The sequence below is a fragment of the Desmodus rotundus genome, chromosome 9 (assembly GCF_022682495.2).
Source record: "Desmodus rotundus isolate HL8 chromosome 9, HLdesRot8A.1, whole genome shotgun sequence".
In the NCBI taxonomy this organism is placed as follows: domain Eukaryota; kingdom Metazoa; phylum Chordata; class Mammalia; order Chiroptera; family Phyllostomidae; genus Desmodus; species Desmodus rotundus.
This window is the reverse complement of record NC_071395.1, coordinates 104,845,375-104,865,632: the sequence shown is the minus strand read 5'-3', so window position 1 is coordinate 104,865,632 and position 20,258 is coordinate 104,845,375. Positions and strand designations below refer to the sequence as shown.

The 20,258-nt window shown below is 41.7% G+C and overlaps 2 protein-coding genes across 2 annotated transcripts; both read left to right on the top strand.

Moving 5' to 3' along the window:
• The first annotated feature begins 556 nt into the window (after positions 1-556).
• Positions 557-5,348, top strand: KRT26 (keratin 26). Its single transcript, XM_024573198.3, has 8 exons — positions 557-1,004; positions 1,452-1,534; positions 1,904-2,060; positions 2,185-2,346; positions 2,428-2,553; positions 2,882-3,099; positions 4,214-4,281; positions 5,197-5,348. Exons 1-8 carry the CDS (start codon positions 561-563, stop codon positions 5,346-5,348), a joined length of 1,410 nt encoding a protein of 469 aa, XP_024428966.2. The 5' UTR covers positions 557-560.
• Positions 5,349-7,847: 2,499 nt separating this feature from the next.
• Positions 7,848-13,968, top strand: KRT25 (keratin 25). The gene is made up of 8 exons (XM_024573122.3): positions 7,848-8,305; positions 8,611-8,693; positions 9,084-9,240; positions 11,412-11,573; positions 11,658-11,783; positions 12,137-12,354; positions 12,704-12,771; positions 13,590-13,968. Exons 1-8 carry the CDS (start codon positions 7,877-7,879, stop codon positions 13,697-13,699), a joined length of 1,353 nt encoding a protein of 450 aa, XP_024428890.2. The 5' UTR covers positions 7,848-7,876; the 3' UTR covers positions 13,700-13,968.
• Positions 13,969-20,258: the final 6,290 nt, after the last annotated feature.

The window sequence follows — 20,258 nt, the reverse complement described above, 5'->3', positions numbered from 1 at the left end:
TGAGCAAAGTACTATAGGACTTCTATTATTTCAGTTTCCAATTTAAAAAAATGAATTAAAATAAAACCCACCACCAAAAGATCACTATATATTGAGAATATCTGGTTTTAATAAGAAAGAAAACACTCAAAAAGCATGAATAACAGAGATACTCCATAAGCATTTGCAGGAGAAAAGCAGTAGACATTTCTTGTTTGACTTACTAATTTTTTTTTGTTATAAAGGGAAAAAACTGGAATCTATTCCAGAGGTCAAAAAGCTGTACATTTTTACTCAGATTGAGGTTTAGCCTTTGAAACTGTGATTCAGCGTTACCCCGCCTCGCACGTGTGCAAGGCTAGCCTTGGGCGCTTTTCCACCTCCAGGCCGGACAGTATTGAAAATCACCCCGTTATGGAAAACAACAATTAGGGTGTGAGTAATATTTTATTATAAATCGCATAGTTAAGACCGAAATGACTTGCTGAATCCTATAAAAGGCCAATGGAACTAACTTCTACGGGTGAGGTACTTCGGCTTGGCTCCTGTCTGAGAGAGGGCCGCTCACCCGCGCTGTCGCCATGTCCTTTCGGCTTGCTAGGGGATCCGGGCAGGTCTGCTCTCAAGCTGCCTCGAGTCGGAGGTCTGGTGGAGGAACAGGCTTCGGGGCTGGGAATGTGTGCGGTGGGTCGGGAGCTGGAGGCAGCTTTTCCTGTACTCTTGGGAGTGCTTCTTCTGGAAGAGGTTTCTATGGTGGTGGTGGTGGAGGGTTGGGAAGTGGTATCTGCGCTGGTTTTCTTGGAAATGAGCAAGGCCTCCTCTCTGGGAACGAAAAGGTGACCATGCAGAACCTCAATGACCGCCTGGCATCCTACGTGGACCATGTGCGAGCTCTGGAGGAGGCAAACGCAGACCTCGAGCAGAAAATCAGGGGCTGGTATGAGAGATATGGGCCTGGCTCTTGCCGGGGGCTGGATCTTGACTATAGCAGATATTCCTCAGTCATTGAAGATCTTAAAAGGCAGGTAAGAAATATGGATGTGCATACTTTTATTATAAACGCAGGGTGTCCATAACTGAAAAAATATGAACTATTAAATGTGCTTAGTAAATGTATAATGGAGAATTTGCTCCCTCTGTATGCTTAGTGCTTGGGACTGTGCCTTATAACAAAAATTCGTGGAATTAATGAAACAAATAGTTTTTAAATAAATATAATCACTCTGTTGATCTTATACTTAGCTCATAGGTTTTAATCAAGAGTAATAAAAGTATCCATGATTATAAAACATATACTTTGGCTTTTAAGTTCTAGACATTTAGCATCAGAAGAAAATCCAAATTCCTTTAATGTAGAAAAAGATTATAGTAAAATAGATGCCTGATAGGTTAAGAAGATAAAAGTCACACTTAACTATGGAGACTTCTTTGACTTTTGGAACGTCACATTTTGCACAATCTATCCCATTTAGATTATTTCTGGGACCATCTGTAAGGCCAGCATTGCTCTACAAAATGAAAATGCCAGACTGACTGCTAATGACTTCAGGCTGAAGTAGGTAAAAATAAAGTCATTAATTATAATAAAGGTAGAAACACTACACTTGGAGTAAAAAAAAAAAACCCATATCTTTTGCTTATAAAACCAACATGTTTTTATAAAGTCAGGCTATCATAAATTTTAAGGAATATTTTTATTCAATGGTGAAGCATATTTGGATGACAAAAATCAAGTCTGAAAAACAACTCCTCCAAAATAATATTCACGGATCAGTAGGTCTTCCAAAGTGATGCATCACTTTGCCATCGCGATCCGCTTCAGAAGGGTGTGCAGACATCCTATTTTTCAGTACATGAAATGTCAGAAGGTATCCTTTGCAGCTGCCTATGGTTACAGTTCTCAAGCTCTTTAATTACCTTTCAGGTATGAAAACGAGCTTGCTCTGCACCAGAGTGTTGAGGCAGACATCAGTGGGCTGCACAGAGTGATGGATGAGCTGACCCTTTGCACAACCGACCTGGAGATTCGGTGTGAAACGCTCAGCGAGGAATTGACATACCTGAAAAAAAATCACGAGGAGGTAAGAACACTGCAGGGTGGCTTTGTATAGCATCAGATTTCCTTCCTCAAGTTCACTGTTATTTCACAGCAGAGTGTGATTCTTAAAAGTCTACTTTGAATATCAGCACTGGTCCCTTTTCCAGGAAATGGAAGTCCTGCAGTGTTCAGCAGGTGGGAACGTGAATGTGGAAATGAATGCAGCCCCTGGAGTGGACCTAACTGTTCTGTTGAACAACGTGAGGGCTGAGTATGAGGACTTGGCCGAGCAGAACTGCAAAGAGACCGAGGCCTGGTTTAACGAGAAGGTACGTCTGTGGCAAATCACACACCAAGGGCTTGTGTGTTCGGTAGACTGGTCCCTAACTCTTCTGACAATTATGCTGCAGAGCGCTTCGCTGCAACAGCAAATTTCTGATGATGCGGGAGCAGCCACAGTGGCCAGAAATGAGCTGGTGGAACTGAAACGCAACCTGCAAACCTTGGAAATAGAACTTCAGTCCCTCAGGGCCACGGTTTGTAGGAATCACCACTGATTTGAATCTGTCTGTGCCTGTACAAGTATATACATATGTATAACAAACTTGCTAACACAGTATATATAACTGGAAATATAAAATATACTAACTATCAAGAATTTTGCCCTTAAACATTATTTCTGACTCATCAACCCCCAAAATTTTTTTAAAAAGAAACTTTTTTCAATGAGAAGAAAGAAAATGTTTTACTTTGCTGATGCTGGTTTTGATTGCATACAAGTATCTTTCCACCTTGAGAATGTTTAAAATAGGAACGTGTTATTTGTGGGTTCCACAGGTAAGCCTTGCCTTCTTTGTCTTTCAGAAACATTCCTACGAATGCTCCTTGGCAGAGAACGAAGGCTATTACCGCCTTCAGCTCCAGCAAATCCAGGATCAAATCGGGGCAATGGAGAAACAGCTCCAACAGATCCGAACGGAAACAGCAGGCCAGAAGCTGGAGTATGAACAGCTTCTAGATACCAAAATAACTTTAGAAAAAGAAATTGAAACTTACTGCACATTAATAGATGAAGATGGAAGGTAAATATTACCTTGTGAAAAATTAATCTGGTAATTAAAAAATTAATCTCACATCAGCTAGGCTTTCTCAGTCTACACGTGTACTAATATCGTATCGTAGAATGTCCTACTCTACAGGTCATACCCGATGCCTCAGAAATTTATTATTGCATCCAGGTGAAATGAAAACAGGCAGCAAAATAAAATGTCTAAGTATGTAAAATATTTGTACCTACAGTAATATATAGAACGTTTAAATACAGAACATTGACCAATTCCTCTACTCCAATCCAGGGGGAGTTGCTGTCTGTGCTTTAGAGTTGAAGCACATTTCTCATAATAACACACTATTTTTTTTATTGCTTGGTTAGTTACCACACATGCACCCCATATTGAGTGGGCTGTTGCATCTTCACTTGAAAGGTGAGCAATGAAGATACAGAAGATTTCATAGGCAAAGGCACCAGTAGCTTGATAGCCAATAGCAACAACCCTATAAAATTGCAAACCTGGGTCCAAAGGGCACCGCTGAGTGAATCTAAGCACATTGCTTAAGCTCTTTAAGGCCCAGTAGTTTTATTGGTAAAACTGTGATAACACCAAAGTCATACTCTGAAATACTTTTAACAATAGTGCCTCACTATGTAGGAAAAGTGCTCGTGACTGCGGCTTGCATGCAGGAGGTACTCGGTGACCAGCGGCTGTTACTAAATGCTCGTCCATGGTCACACCATGACCATGGTGTGAAATGGTTACACCATTTTCAACAGTGTAAACTGCTTGTATCTTGGCTCTGTATTTTCTGCAGTGCGTCGTCAAGTGCCTTCTGCCTCGTTGGCATGCCAGACATGCCCACTGGCCAGGGGACGGACTGAAAAGTCAGCATGAGGACTCGGAGTCCCAGTAGCGCAAGATGAGAGATAATATCTGGTCACAAGGGAATTTTTAATTATAAACATCCATTTAATCTCTTCTGTCACTATACTGAAGTCATGAAAAGCTCACTAATGTCGGTTAAACATAAGAATTTGAACCTTATTGAAACTAGAACTTCAAAACTTTTATTCCCAATTCGCAGTTACTTATGAGCTCCCTAATTTTAAAAAAATGCAATAATTTACTCTTCTCTTCACAGAAAAAACAAGTCTACATGTGACAAATCAAAAGAGTGTGAGCCCATAAATTCTGAAAATCAAGTCAAAGGTACAGAATGGCTTTTACTTGCTGTAACTCTTTTAAACTCCAGCAATTGTATTCCATAAGTCACTTATTTGTAAGCTACCGTATTTTGTTGTGTATAATGCACACCCATGTTTTTGGCCCCAACTTTCAGGGGGAGAAAATCTTTTGTTTTAATTTTTTAATTCAATTTTGTATTTATTTATATTTAGATACTTGTTTTTTATATTATAAAGGAATTTTAGTGTTTATTTCTGAACTATTATGATACAAGAAATTTTATGTAACAAATAATTACAAAACACAAGAACAAATACAAGGTATTTCCGGTACCACCCATGTAAAATGCACATCCTTATTTTTCCCCTCAAAAAGTTTGGCAAAAAGTACGCATTATACCTGGTGAAATACGGTACATCCGGTTGTTTCTAAGTTTCGGTCTAGTGAGGGAGGGGTAAGGGAAAGCCGTGATGACAGGTCCTAATATTTGTATTTCACATTCCTGTCGAACAGAGGTGGTCAAATTATGAAATTACTGAAATGGGGAACCAATCCCCCAATATCTTTTTTTACTTAGAAACTATTAATTTTACAGTTTTAATTCTTTGATGTTAGAGCTACTTTTATTTTAAACCACAAAACTAGGGGAAGCTGGTGTTTAAAAGAAGACTTTTTTTTTACTTCAGGCCTGTACTTGCCTAACACTTACATGTTTTAATCCATGTTTCATTCATGCTTTCAAACACCCATTGCTCTAAAAACAGTGGTAAATACAAGAAAGCAGCCCAGGCCTTGTTAAACAGAGTATATCAGTATCACAGTACATTAATATCTCCATTTACTACACAGTCACAACACTATTTTGTAAAAAGCTTACCCATCATAACTAAATACCTTTCAACCTGTTCAGACACTAAACTTTCATTTATTTTATTTTAGACTCAAAAGAAGAAACTATTATTAAAACAGTGGTCGAGGAACTAGATCAACTCGGCAATGTCCTTTCATTGAGGGTCCGCTCATTTGAAGAAAAATCCTCTAAAATAAGCAATATTACTATGGAGCAACGAGTGCCTTCTAAAGCACCATAATGGGGGCAAAGGGGTTGTTATTTTTAAAAGCCTATCTTTGCAAAATCCCATTGGCTAAATAACCCAAGGAAATGATTCACTTCTGTTCTTAAAAATAAATAGGCTACAACTGTTTTTCTCTTCTTCCTTTTCTCAAGTTCTTTGTATGTAATCTTTCTCAGGGGTGCATACTGTATAATTCCATGTGTCTGACATTCTGGCATAGATGAAATTATAGACGTAAAACACTGGTCAGCACTTTCCTGGAGCTGGGACTGTGAGAGAGGTTGACTATGAGGGGTTTGGGGGCGGGGTAACGAACTGTCCTGTATCTTGGTTATGGTGGGGGGTCACATGACTATGTGTCTGTCAAAACTCAGAGAACTGTATGTTTAAGATGAATTTTACTACACATATACTAAACCTCAATAAATCTAATGAAAAAGAGCTGACAAAAAATAAAGGAATCTATCCTACAGAAAAATGTGAACATATTCATCATTATTCATAACAGCAAAATGTTGGAAACAATCTGAAAGTTCCCTAATAAGATAGCAGTTAACCAACCAACTTACTTTACATTAGGTTTGGCCCTGAGTAACAGTAACAAAACAACAGGACTTTACACAGGTAGAGGTTTATTTCTTTCACACGCACAAATGCAGAGGTAGGCTATTCAGGCCTGGGATGGTAGCTTTGCACCAGAGAATCCTCAGAGACCCAAGTCCCTCTGCTACACCCAGAATTTGGCCCTGGCTCATGGTCCAAGATGAAGCTCCAGCCATCATACTCAATGCAGCAGGCGGGGAGAAGATGGGACGAAGACTTATGTCAGCTTTGTCTTAGACAAAGTTTCTAGAACACACCACATACACTTCTGCTTACATCACATTGGCTAGCTTAATCAGATGACCACAGTCAGCTGCAAAGAATGCTGGAGAAAGTAGCCTTTGCGGCGGGTAGCTATTGCCCAGTTAAAAATGGGGGACCGGCCAACAATTTTGATCATAATTAGGCACCTACCTATGCATGCTCGAAGGCATGTAAGGTGAACAAGGCAAGTTACGGAACAACGCATATAACACAGATGACTCACCTGTGGCATATGTGTGTTTACATGCTATGTGTGTATGCAAACACATGGAAAACCATCTGGAAGGGCACAAACATCTGGAAGGGTAAGCTCCGGATATGTGGGAGCATAAGGAGAATAGAAGAGAGAGGAAGGTGAGAAAGAACTTCAACATTTTACTCTACACTCTTAGATACTGCTTGATTCATTTACACCAAGAATGTTTCCATGTAGTGAAGTGGTGGTTGCCATGTTCATATCAGCATTATTCGCAATAGCCAAAAGGTGGATGCAACCCAAGTGCCCGCCTATTGTTGAACGAATAAACAAAACACGGTGTGTACACACACGCCATGGAACATTACTCGGCCTTTAAAGAAAGGAAATTCTGACACATGATACACCTTTGAAGACATTACGCTAAGGGAAATAAGCCAGTCACAAAAAGAGAAAGAATGCGCAGCGCTACTTATCTCAACCACCCAGACCGTGATGGGCATAGGTGTTTTATAAATACTTGTTGAACAAGTGAAGGAATGAATCCATATGTTCACAACAGTATCACATAAATGTTTGTGGAAATTTTGTCCATAAGCCAATTCCCAGATTTTTCCAAAATTTCCATAATATTTAGGGTTATCAATAAATATATGGGGATCCTCACCCAGTAAATAGTTAATTTACTGACTTTCACTTAATCTAAACCACAGAGAAGTAAAAGCAGATAAAATATTTCCTTCTGGGTTTGCTTCAACTTTTGCTGGGTCAGGAAATAAGTTAATGTCCTTCCAAACCCCCACACCCCATAACAGCAATTAGGGGTGTGTTCCTAATTACCAAAATGGATAAGAGAAGGCAGCTGTCCCTAAACATAAGTAAGTGTCAACAAAGTAGGGTGCACGTCAGCCAAAATGGAAGTTACTTCCCATCGGAAGCAGTGGCAGGAGTGTGTAGGGGCAGAACTGGTAATTCAAGGACCAGGTTGGGGAAATCGTGATTCCAGTCTGTTCTCTACTTACGTGGAAAGAATTGTGACAACAAAATAAGAAAAAGTCTCGGAAACATCAAAATCTGCCTCGGCATAAATAGCCCAAAACCATGACGCCAGACTTTTATGGTGTGATGGACTGATGAGTTTTATCTTCTAAGAAGGGAAGTGAAGAATGACTCACACACAATTTTAAAATGTAATAAGGAACCTGAAATTGCTCCACCCAGACCCATTTCTCAGATAACCACCAACCTGAGGGCAACTGCCCTCCTACAGAAATGAGCCCAGCTAAGTTAGTTACTAATTAGGAAAAATCATCCAATTATACTAACTTGCTGAGGCTGGCAAGCCGCATTTCACCCTGTGTAGGCAGAACACTCATCCAGAATACACTTGAGAACTGTCTATAAAAAGGCAAACCAAACAGCCGAGACAAGAAGGCATTCCATTCTGGCTCACAGCTCTGCAAGGCGCTCGTCGGGTACCATGTCTCTTCGGCTTTCCAGTGGCTCCAGGAGGGCCTGCCCCCGTACCACCACAGGATCGCTCCGGCTCTCCAGTGGGGGAGCCACCTTCGGGGCTGGAAATGCTTGCAGCATGCCTGGCATCGGAAGTGGCTTCTCCTGTGCCTTCGGGGGAAACGCACTGGGAGGAAATGCAGGCGGAAGCAATTCCTGTGCTGGCTTCACTGTGAATGAGGGGGGCCTCCTTTCGGGCAATGAAAAGGTAACCATGCAGAACCTCAACGACCGCCTGGCATCCTATCTGGACAACGTGCGTGCTCTGGAGGAGGCCAACGCAGACCTAGAGCAGAAGATCAAGGGCTGGTATGAGAAATTTGGGCCTGGCTCTTGCCGGGGGCTGGATCATGACTACAGTAGATACCTCCCTATAATCGATGATCTCAAAAGTCAGGTAAGAAATTACAGTTTGAAATCCTTTTTATGAACTTACATTTCTAAATACTGTTTTCCTTTCCCCCCTGAATACTGAAAATATTTATCACCTCTACTTGTCATTTCTTGAAAGGAATTTCAATTTAGCACTGGAAATAAGCATTAAGTAGAGTCCATTGGTTAACCTCACGATTTCAAATGTCACTATCTAGTAACTACATTAGTTTTGATTATTTCCATTTCCTAATCTAAGAAAACCACTTTTGGGGGGGTTTTACTGATTGTGATAAATTGCCTTTAAAAAATCGAACTCCCCACTTCTAGATCATCGCTTCCACCACCAGCAATGCTAATGCCGTTCTCCAGATCGATAACGCCAGGCTGACAGCTGACGATTTCAGACTCAAGTAAGTAGACTCTCGCCGAGTGAAAGAATACATGGAGATTACTGTGAAGCATTATACTGAATTTACTTTTTGATCCCTCCATTAAACATTAACCAACTCTTATTGCAGCACGGTAAAACACTTAGATTTAAAATAAGCAGGATGTTATTACTTTTTTATGCTCTGGCCATGAAATATAAAGTATGAACTGCTATAAAAGTAGTGTTGAATACCCTCATTCTTTGTCTGTCAAAGAAATACCGTAAAGAAAATAATAATTATCATGCAATAAACTTTGAGAAGTGGCCAAATCTACCACTTCAAAATTCCAGGTCTCTGGTGTTTGATCACTGATTGGTGACTATTTCTCCAACCACGTGACAAACTGGAAAATCATTAACCCTCTTTAAGGTATGAAAATGAGCTGGCGCTTCACCAGAGTGTAGAGACCGATGTCAACGGGCTACGCAGAGTTCTGGATGAAATAACCCTGTGCAGAACAGACCTGGAGATTCAGTACGAAACCCTGAGTGAGGAGATGACCTACCTCAAAAAGAACCATAAAGAGGTAAGAGCTGAACGTCTACATTTGGTCCCCCCTCTGCACACTCTGTCTCCCTGGCAGGCGGTAATGTACTTGACTTCCTAAACGAGAAATCAGTCCTAACGATCCATTATCAGACAGACATGAGGCCTGAGCTGTCTTTAGAAGTGGCAACGTATTCGTACAGATTCACCCTCGCTCTCTCATCGTTTCCCATGGGAAAAAAAAAGAATCCTGTTTTCCAGTCCAATCGCGATGACAACAGCAGTGTTTGGCTAGATAATTAGAGCTAAGTTAAAATGGCACACTTAAAAGATTACATCTAATAGATAAAAGATACATATTTTAAGAACAGCCTAAAGAAACTAGATCTAAATTTCTCATAACAGTGGCAGATTTAAAACATTTATACATTTTCTCCATACACACAATAAGTACATATACTTAATACACATTCTTCATAGGTATGGCTATAAAAATAATGAGGCTGAAATTAAACTGTTACATCAAAAATTACACTTCCAAACAAACGGCGTACGTCCCAAGTGGTCACCGTGGGAAGCGAGATTCCAAATCAGAAAATACAGTCATTACACCAGACACACCTTTGGGATTGTTTTCAGAAGTACTGTTTTCTGAGAACACCTTTATTCTTTGAAAAGGAATTTGATGCTTTTAAACAGCCAAACAGTTCTGTAGTCAGCAAAATGCTTAGCGGAGCAGATCAAGCTAAAAGTGCTGCTGGGTTAGTCGCGAGGCTGTCTTGTAAATCTAACTATTTGAAGAACTATAATTATATAAGTATATGGATTCAAGCATGGCTATGACCCCTGGGTAGTTAACAAATTTTTTATGTATTGAGCACAATTAATTTTTTAATAACTCACAGGCAAACTCCCATGCATCTTTTTCATTTTTCTGTTTGAACTAAGGGAGTTTTCCCTAAATCCTCCGAAGTAAAAACCCCACCTGGAGATAGAGAAGGCAAGGGAACCACCGGGGAGGAACAAAGGCTAGACTCACCGGAGGGACTTGGTGCCGGGAGGAAAGCAAGCCTCATCATTGCCATTAGGACCAATCCAGGCCTGGACGGGGGTGGAGCAGGGTTCGTGCAGCAGAGACGTCAGCTGATCTGTGTTGTTTCAGCTGGACATAGTCTCAGCAGTGATGGCCGCCATCCCCAACCTTAGAACTGACTTACTGCATCCCAACCACACCCACCTGGGGTAGAATAATACGAACTAATACACAAAACTGATTCCAGCCTCTGTAATGATGATAATGACCATAATAACTAGCATTTATTTGGTATTTATATGCCGGGTGGTTTTGTTGATCTTATTACCATTTCACATCTTTCCACAGCACAGAGAAGGATATATTTTTATCCTCAATTTTCAAATAAGAAAATTGAGACTTGAAATTAAGCAACATTCCCAAGTTCATCTAACTACTCCGTTCAACCACAATTCACAGAGACTGGTTTGACACCGAAGTCCATCAAGACACTATAATGATGGACTTTGTAATAAATGTCCTGCGTGAGCTTAATAGCTTAATAGGTAGCTAGGATTCTTTAGAAGATGATGTTCTTCCTTTACTAATGATAAATAAATAAGGTTGTAATTATAATATAAATATATAAGCCAATATTTATTTAGTCATAATTATTGCAACTGTTCAGAATTATTCAAACTCAGCCCATCCACCACAGCCACGCTGCGATCAGGCTGTGGCTGAGTGGAGAGCCCGTCAAAGCTGGTGTCAGAGTGGAGTGATGGCCATTCCTCGAGGTCGGAGACATTTAAACTATCAATGAAGAGAGTAAGAGGTGATGGATCACGCATTCTAAATATTTTAAGGACTTCCATTTGGAAAAGGAATTAACACATTTTCAGTGCAGCAGAACTAAAGCCAACTGAAGAATTGGAGTTTTTGAGCTGCAATTGGGTTCACCCTAAGACAGACCTCTGGAGCAATTAAAACTCCAGAAATGAAACAGCCTCTTTCAGTGAGCGTACTGTCATTTGAAAGTTAGGTCCACTGGACAGAAAATATAAAATGTAGAGGGAGCCCACCACACAGCCTGGGATAGGAGATGCAAGCAGGGGAACGCTAAGAACCCTTAGAAGCTAAGCCTCTAGACTGTGTATGAGGTCCCAGCATAGCTGAGCCGCACACTTTTCTGCCTCTAGGAAATGCAAGTTCTGCAGTGCGCCGCAGGGGGCAACGTGAACGTGGAGATGAACGCGGCGCCCGGGGTGGACCTTACGGTCCTGCTGAACAACATGCGGGCTGAGTACGAGGCCCTTGCGGAGCAGAACCGCCGGGATGCGGAGGCCTGGTTCAACGAGAAGGTGAGTCTTGTCCCGAAAACAAGCCTGCTGCATTTTGGTGCTGATCACGCAACTAAGATTTGCTCCCTCACTTGCACCTCTCAGAGCGCCTCACTGCAACAGCAGATCTCTGAGGATGTCGGAGCCACGACCTCTGCACGCAATGAGCTGACTGAGATGAAGCGCAGCCTCCAAACCTTAGAAATTGAACTTCAGTCTCTCCTAGCCACGGTAGGAAGGGACAATCTCTTACCATCTCCTAGGTGATCGTTTTAAATATGTGACAGCTGGTTTTAAATCTCTTAACTATGCTGAGAATATATCCATATATTACCTTATGTAATTAAAGCATGAAGAATAAGATTTTATGTGGAACAGCAAAAGCAGCAACATCAATGTCTTCATGTTTATTCTACCTACAAGAAAGACTTGCTCACTTTAAGGGGGCCACAGCCTTCTTCACCATCTGTCAATGTGAAACTGAAAACAATTACAAGCAAAGTTAACAAGAGGAGAAAGTCTTATGTCAAAGCAAGTTTACATATCTGTATATCCGTCTCCACTTCTTCATTGTTTCCTTTCAGAAACACTCCCTGGAGTGCTCCTTGTCTGAGACGGAAAGCAACTACTGTGCACAGCTGGCCCAGATCCAGGCTCAGATCGGGGCCCTGGAGGAGCAGCTGCACCAGGTCAGAACCGAGACCGAGGGTCAGAAGCTGGAGTACGAGCAGCTGCTGGACATCAAGGTCCACCTGGAGAAAGAAATCGAGACCTATTGCCTCCTCATCGGTGGAGATGATGGGTAGGAAAAATAATTTTCCAAGAACTAAATATACTGAAATCTGCATGAAACTTAGGTCTCTGGAAAGTGCACATAAACTGATACAAAAACAGTTGTTATCATAGACGCTAAGTGTTAAACATGATATTCTACTACTAAGATACAGATTTGCAACATCCTGTAAAACCAAAACGCAACAAGCCCTGTATTTAAGGGACAGAAATTTAAAAATCACCTATTGATGCTAAAGCAGGTGTTACCCACTAAAATGTTCTCACCAAACATCTAAAAACAAAATAGTGAATCTAGAATTGAAGGGGCTCTCTCCAACTCACTCCTTTGTAACGTTTTCAACAACATGTGTTCACAGGGCTTGCAAGTCTGGAGGTTACAAGACCAAAGATTATGGCCCTGGAAATACAGGAAGTCAAGTCAAAGGTAATTCCAAGTAAAATCTATTTTTATGCTTTCCTACTTCATTTTCAATGCACAGCTTGACTGCTTTTATATTCCCAGAATATATATCTCATATATTATATATAAGAATACATACAATAAAGATTTATAGTAGATGTGAGTGTATGTTCAATGTCTAGCTTTCGTGATGTGTGCTCATTTAAACAGAGTAACATGTCACCATGTTTTTAGCTAATCATGAAACCAGAATTCACTAAAAATGAGTCTAAGTATTTGTGCTTATTGCACAGTTTATATAAAAATCCTATTGTTGCTGTAATTGATATAATTTATCATTTTTTTACAAAGTTTCTTATGGTAAAACGTGCAGAACATAAAATTTACCCTCTTAACCATTTTTGTATGTACAGTTCGGTGGCTTTGTGCACTCACATTCTTGTGCAGCCATCCCCACCAACCACCCCTAGAACTCTCCATCTTCTAAAACCGAAACTCTGCATCCATTAAACAATACCTCTCCATCCCCTGCTCCCCACCCCTGGCAACAATGTTGCCGTCCGTGTGAATTTCACTACTCTAGGAAGCTCCTATAGGTGGAATCATGTAACATCTGTCTTTTGTGACTGGGTCATTTCACTTAGCATAATGTCCTCAAGATGGCATGTGTCAGAGAGTCCTTCCTTTTTAGAGCTTAAATCATATTCCCTTGTGTGTTTACACCATGTTTTTTATCCATTCATCATTAATGGACACACCTGTTGCTTCCACATTTCAGCTATTGGGACCTCATTCATCTTTTCTCAACTCTCTAACATCTCCCTTTCAATTTTAATTTTTAGATCCGGCCAAAGCCATAGTGGTTAAGAAAGTTCTTGAGGAGGTAGATCAACGCAGCAAAATACTGAGCACCAGGCTCCACTCCCTGGAAGAGAAATCCCAAAGCAATTAGTCTGAGACACAAGAGCTAGCATGTGCCAAACGCTTTCCGAGCAGAGAAGGCATGGCGTCATAGATCTGTCCTGAAAAAATGAGCAAGTCTGAAACAAAATCTGTCTCTTCATCTTCCTGTTACTGAAATACAGTCTCTAGCAATTGATAGTGGTGTCTCCCCATTCACCTGGAAGAATGTCACATACAAATATGATGACTCATTAGATTACCTTATAGAAAATAATGTCAATTCTTTGTGTTCAATAAACCTTCTTTCTTAGCAAGTTATCACTGGTGGTATCGTCTTACATTGAAAATGTTTGTGTCTGTGGTACAGCTATATGAACACCTAACAGCTTTTAATGTATATGAGAACTTTAAAAATGTAAGTTTTCCCAAAAATTCAAATTGAGACAAATACAAAATTAATAAAAACACTGTCACTTAAATCCCTGATCTGCCACACCCTGACTTAATAACAAGCCTATTCCCCTTCATAATAGATAAATGTATACATTTCAGGTTCGTGTGTAAATGGGGATTGTAAGAGTACTTCTCTCAAATGGTTATTATAAAGGTTAAACAATTGACTATGAAGTGTACTTATTGAAAAAGTACTCAATAAATGCCAACTTATTATTAATACTTGATATTTATAATGATTAATTTGTAAATATCATTTCCCTTTTGAAAATATATTTAAACAATATTCCAAAACTAAGGAAGCTTAAAGCAAAAATTCTATCTTAGAATTCAAGTTCTATTAAGGGAGTCACTCACTTATATTACAAAGTACACCTGATGTTTATAATCTCATCACTAATGGACTCATCCCTAATAAAGGGGGGAAATTAAATGGACTAAAACATAATTTCCTCAGATCAAACGGTACCCCTACGGGCTTAGCTGGCCCTCAGTCCTCTATGGATAGATTATCCATATTATAATCCATCCATGAAAATTTGATTTCAAGCTCCACCTGAACATATCAAGCAGAAAAGATAATTGGGGTTCGTTAAGGGCACTATGATTATCCTTGAATTACTTTCATTGTCTATTTCTAATGCCATCTTAGCCAGCAGCCACTAGAATCAAAATGTCTAGTGATGTCCCCCATTAGATTATGTGAAACAAAAACATCACAATCTTAGACAAATTTCACGAGTTCTCAGAAACGCAGCTTTCTCAATAAACGTGAGCGTAATACACATTCCCTGCCAGACAGAAAATACTTTTCGATGTGATGCCACTTGGGTTCTGTGCCACTGTTCCTATTTATTTAATAACAATAATCAAGAATTCTCTCAGTAGTAAGACTCTTTAGTTAGGAGTAATTCTACTTAATTTTGAAAGCTTAATTTTTGAAATTTGATGATAGTTATATCATATAAAGAAGACAACTCTCAGGGGACATTTTCAGAGCCTCGGTTCATCCACGGTAATCAGTGGGTCAACACCGCTCCCTAATGAAAGGCTCCTCTTCCTTCTGCGCCTCTGCTCATTCGTGGCTCCCTGGAGAGTTCACTCACAGCAACCCTGAGGATTTCCAGGTGTTAACACGGACGTCTTACCAGATAGGCTCTTACTTTAGGAGGAAACCAAATCTTATAAAATGTAGGTGTCCTTTCTTAGACTTAAAGGTATATTCACACAGACCTAGGCAATAAAACTGCCCAAATGGTGGATTTATATTCAGTTATAGGAATAATGCAAGAGGAAGGAGGGAGACAGTGTCGAACGTGGTCTGCAATAACCCTAAGCTCATCTCTGCAAACCTCTCGGATTTGTCCCTGTAGAACACATACCAATGTGCCGCCTGGAGAGTGCTCACGCACATTAACTGACCATTTGTAACTGGTGCGTTCATACTTTTTGTGTGGAATAATTCCAACTCAGTCCCACTTCTTTTCTTACCTTTGTAGAGGAATGCAGATAGCTTCATGTGGCCAACGGCAATACTGGTGTCTACTGCTCATTGATTTGGCCAAAAATGTATTAATTAAGTGCCCACTACAATGCTAGGGGCTGAGGATCTATGGGAATGCAGATAAATCCCGCTCCTGCTTTCACAGGGCTCACACAGTAAGGAGGGCGTGGGCAAGGTGACAAACGGAACAGCGGATGCTGCTGTGTGCCTTGAAGACAATAAACAGTGTGGTGGTTTGTGGGTTGCATTGAAGTCGTGCGTAGAATTAATTTAGAGGCACAGCTGAGTGATGGCATGGGAAGGCCAATGCCACTGAAAGAAGGTTCCTGTTACCTATGTTTCCCAATGAGGGGGGGCATGCCACAACACGCAGGGCCATGTGGGGAACACCAGTGTTGGTCAAGAAGCAGAAAGAAGCCAGGGAAAGGCAAGGTCTAAGCTGTTACTAGGGATTCTGCAGGAAAGGCAAGGCAGAATACACAGTTTAGAAGTGGCTAATTTGAATAATTTCCTTGGGCTTTGTGCTGTAGAGTGCTCTCTAGTGGTCTGGTATGCTGCCCTGGGATGAGGTAGGGCAGGGGAAATATGGGCTTGGTGTGTGAGAGTTAGATGAGACAGTGGGGCTATAGACTCAGGACTTGGTGGTTTGCATATGAGACATGCTTCCAGCAGGGCCTTTGCTGCCTCTGAGAACTGGCTAGCCCTGAGCCAGCAAGCTGTTTAAGATATCAAAACATCATAAAATATAGAAAATAAAAAGCATGATCAATACAGGGGTCAGGTGGCTCCTTTAGATGGGCAGTCATTGGAGACTTTTCAAAGGGGATGAGATTTGAGCTGAGGCCCAAATGAATGAGAAGGAGCCACTTATAAGAAGCTCCATGGATGGCTAGTGCAAGGACCCTAGGGCTGGCAGGAAGAAGGCTGGCTTGCTCCAGAAGCAGAAGTATGGCCAGTAGGGCTGGGGCAAAGCGGGCAGGGAGGAGGGAGGTTCAAATGAGGCCATGGAGGGAGCTAGACTTTATTCAAAGCTTGGAAGCCATGAGAGGTTCAGACCAGAGAGTTCCATCAATCTAGGAAAATTACTCTGGTTGCTGTGTGGAGAATGGATTGTATGTAGGAAGGTAGGAGTGGAAGCAGTGAGCCTCTTGGAGCAACCTCCACAAGACATGGAGGAGGTGTGGCCTGGCCTTGAAGACTCCTACTTTTCTTTTTTTAAAGGTTTAGAGAGAGGGGAAGGAAGGGAGAAAGAAAGAGAGAGAGAGAGAAACATCAATATGCGAGAGATACATAGATCAGTTGCCTCTCACACACCCCCAGTTGGGGACCTGGCCTACAACCTTTGTGCCCTGACTGGGAATTGAACTGTCATCCCTTTGGTTTGCAGGCCAGCGCTCAATCCACTGAGCCACACCAGCCAGGGCGAAGACTCCGACTTATTCTCTGTGAGAAATCCTCCCAGAGTACCCACTCCACAGCACCCAGGTCCACAGCCTCACTCAGTGCTGTCGTGCCTATTACGTCCCATCTATTTCGGGATTTGGCCAACTGTAAGCTCTTGAGAGCAGGGGCAATTTCTGTCCTCTCTGAACCCTCAGCACCTAGCACAGGACAAGACACAGAACTGAACGAACGAATGACGGGACTCAGGCTTATGCCGAAACAATTCAAAGCTGCACCTAAGGCCTAAAAGGAATTTTAAAAATTAGTCATTGAAACTTTTAAGTGCCAAAATAAACTTGGGTTGCTCCAACCTGTACCTTACTTAGCATAATAAAATATCCAAAAGGCATCTCTGAAAATGAATGCAAGAGAATCAGATCATCGATTTGGTGAAACAATTATACAATAGTTTTTCTAAGATAATTTAGGCAAAAATTTTGCCCATAACCGATATTATGACAAGAAATCACTCTATAATAACAAGGCCATACTGCAAAAAATGGCAATATGTCTGGGTAACGCCATAAAGCAATGGTCCCGGGCTCTCTTCAACGTGTGTTCCGTCTGGGATGAGCATGAGCACGTCATGCCAGCCCCACCAGAAATACTGATATGCACGCCCCTCCCCACTCCCAGCTGACAGTTTTTATCACAAAGGGTTGCCTATAAGGCTTTGGAAGGTCATGTCCTGCACTAGGGTGCCCAGCCCACACTCCACTCCCAAAGCTGAGTTTGTGAGAGAGAATGTTTGTACAAAGTTACAGCAAGACTTCAGGGAAGACCACCGCAAGGCTGGTGTCTGCCACTAAAACACCGCTGCCCAGAGCCCCCATGAATGCCCCTGATTCTGGGCCCAGGCTTGTCACCGTGACCTCATAGCTAAAGTCACCAAACGCAGAGGCACAGCAGGGGCCTCCAGGACCCCACCCCAGACTTGCCAGGAACTGGTGCTTGTTCTGATTCATGGGTGCCCATACCATACAGTTGTTAAATATTTTGAATGCCATACCTGGTTTTATCTATTTCCCTTTTTTTTTTCCTTATCCACATCCTTAGAAAAGACTTAAGGAACCATTTATAGGCTTAGGAATGGTCTGGTATATACAACTATGTTCCACAATTCTGGTTGGTCAGTTTCAAGGCCAGAAAGTGACCAGGGAAAGTGACCGGTGCAGGAGCCCTGTGACAATCCAGACTGGAGCTGAGTGGTCCTGGCCTCAGCTGGCAGGTCAGGGCCCCCTGGCTTAGACATCTGCCTCGGGCTCATCTCATTAAACATCAAACTAACAGCCCTGGCCAGCGTGGCTCCGCTGGTTGGAGTGTTGCCCCAGAAACCGAAATGTCACAGGTTTGATTCCTGGGTGGGGCAAGTGCCTGGGTTGCGGGTTTGATCCCAGCCAGGGTACGTGGCAAGTGATGGATGTTTCTCTCTCGCATTGATGTTTTTCTCTCTCCCTACCTTCCCCTCTCTCTCAAATGAGAATAAAAAATAAACCTTTAAAAAAATAAGAATCAAAGTAACAACGAAAAATCGATCCTCTAACCTAATTTGTGAGAGAAGGCAGCACTGAAGAGTGATTCGGGGATCGGGCCTTGAACTGCCGGGATTCAAAACAATGTCTGCCTCTTTCTAGCTGTGTGTTCTTGGGCAAGTTATCCAACTGTTCTTACCTCATTTCCTTATCTGTAAAATGGAGATTATAATAATACCTACTCCAGGGAGCTATTGTGAGGATTAAATATCCAATCTATGTACTTTGAAAAGTGCCTGGTTCATATTAAGCCCTCAGTAAATGTAGCTGGTATGATGAAGAAATAACAATGCAAACATTCGAGTTGTACAATTGAAACTTGTACAGTTTTGTTAACCAATGTGACCCCAATAAATTCAATAAAAATTATAAAAGTTAAAATCATGACATCAGAGAATTTGAACGGTGCGGGAGACCTTAGAGATGATCAAGTCCGGGCCAAGTCTCCCCATCAGGTCACGAGGCCCCAAGGGATAAAGAGGCTGATCCAGAGTCATCCCTAGCACTCAGAATGAGAGATACCATCTTACCAATCCTTTCAAAGGTGAGTGATCATTTTCCCTACTTTACCATCAGCCTTAGGTAATGAATTGAATAAATCGGCCAACAAGAAAGCACTCTGGAGGAAAATGACCTAATTCCAATGAACGTGTTGCCGAAATGGCAAATCTATGAAGAAAACAGAGAGCGTGGCTCCTAATCCCACCCTCCAGTATGCACAGCCCTGCAGGGACTCGGTGCCAGCATAGCCAAGACGTTCCTTCTCGGGGGGTTAACATGCTTGAACTAGTGAGTAAGGCAGGAAGTAGCGGGACGATTTCCAGAAAAGGAGGAGGAACAGGACTGCCTTGGTTCAGCAGGGTCTTCTACCTGCTTGATGGAAAAAGGCGTCTATTTACACGCTGAGAGGACATGGCTATAATTTTTCAATTATCTAGAGGCTCGAGTCACTTTAAAATATAACCAAAAGTAGACAGGTATCAGGGTAGTCTTAACATCTATATGCTGATTTAATTTTTATAATTCTTGAATCCCTACCTATAACACTGCACACGGAGCCTTGGGCACTAGGCTTCTCCACTCCAATGTGATGCTGTTTACTATGCTCTCAAGTCGCATGGTACTACCGTAATTCGGAAGTTGTCGTCTGCAGAGGCAGATTGGGGGCCCCAGGCCATCCTTAGGTTCTGTCGTTTACTAGAAGGAATCACAAAACTCAGAAAAAGCTGCTATGCTCACGGCTATGGTTTACTACAGTGACAGATCAAAATCACCAAAGACAAAAGGCACATAGGGGCTGAGTATAGAAGCCACCAAGCATAAGCTTCCAAATGTATTTTCCCAGTGGTATCATACTAAATAGCACGTATTTATCCCAGAAATTGTGTGTGAAGACACACAAGCATTGCCAACCAGGGAGGCAAACCTTGGTGCCCAGGGGTTTTCCTGGGGGCCGCTCACGCCAGCCTGGGGCACACATGTCACTCGCCCTTGTTTCTCAATCTCGAGACCAAACTGATACGGCGCAGTCATGAAGCACACCGTGGGCACGCGGTATCTGCGTCTCCAAAGAGTTAAAAAAGTAAATTAGCGTATAAATGTTAATAGCACCCCGATACCTGTATATTTCTGGTTATACTCTTATCAGGCAGGATGTTCCAAGGCTTACAGGTGAT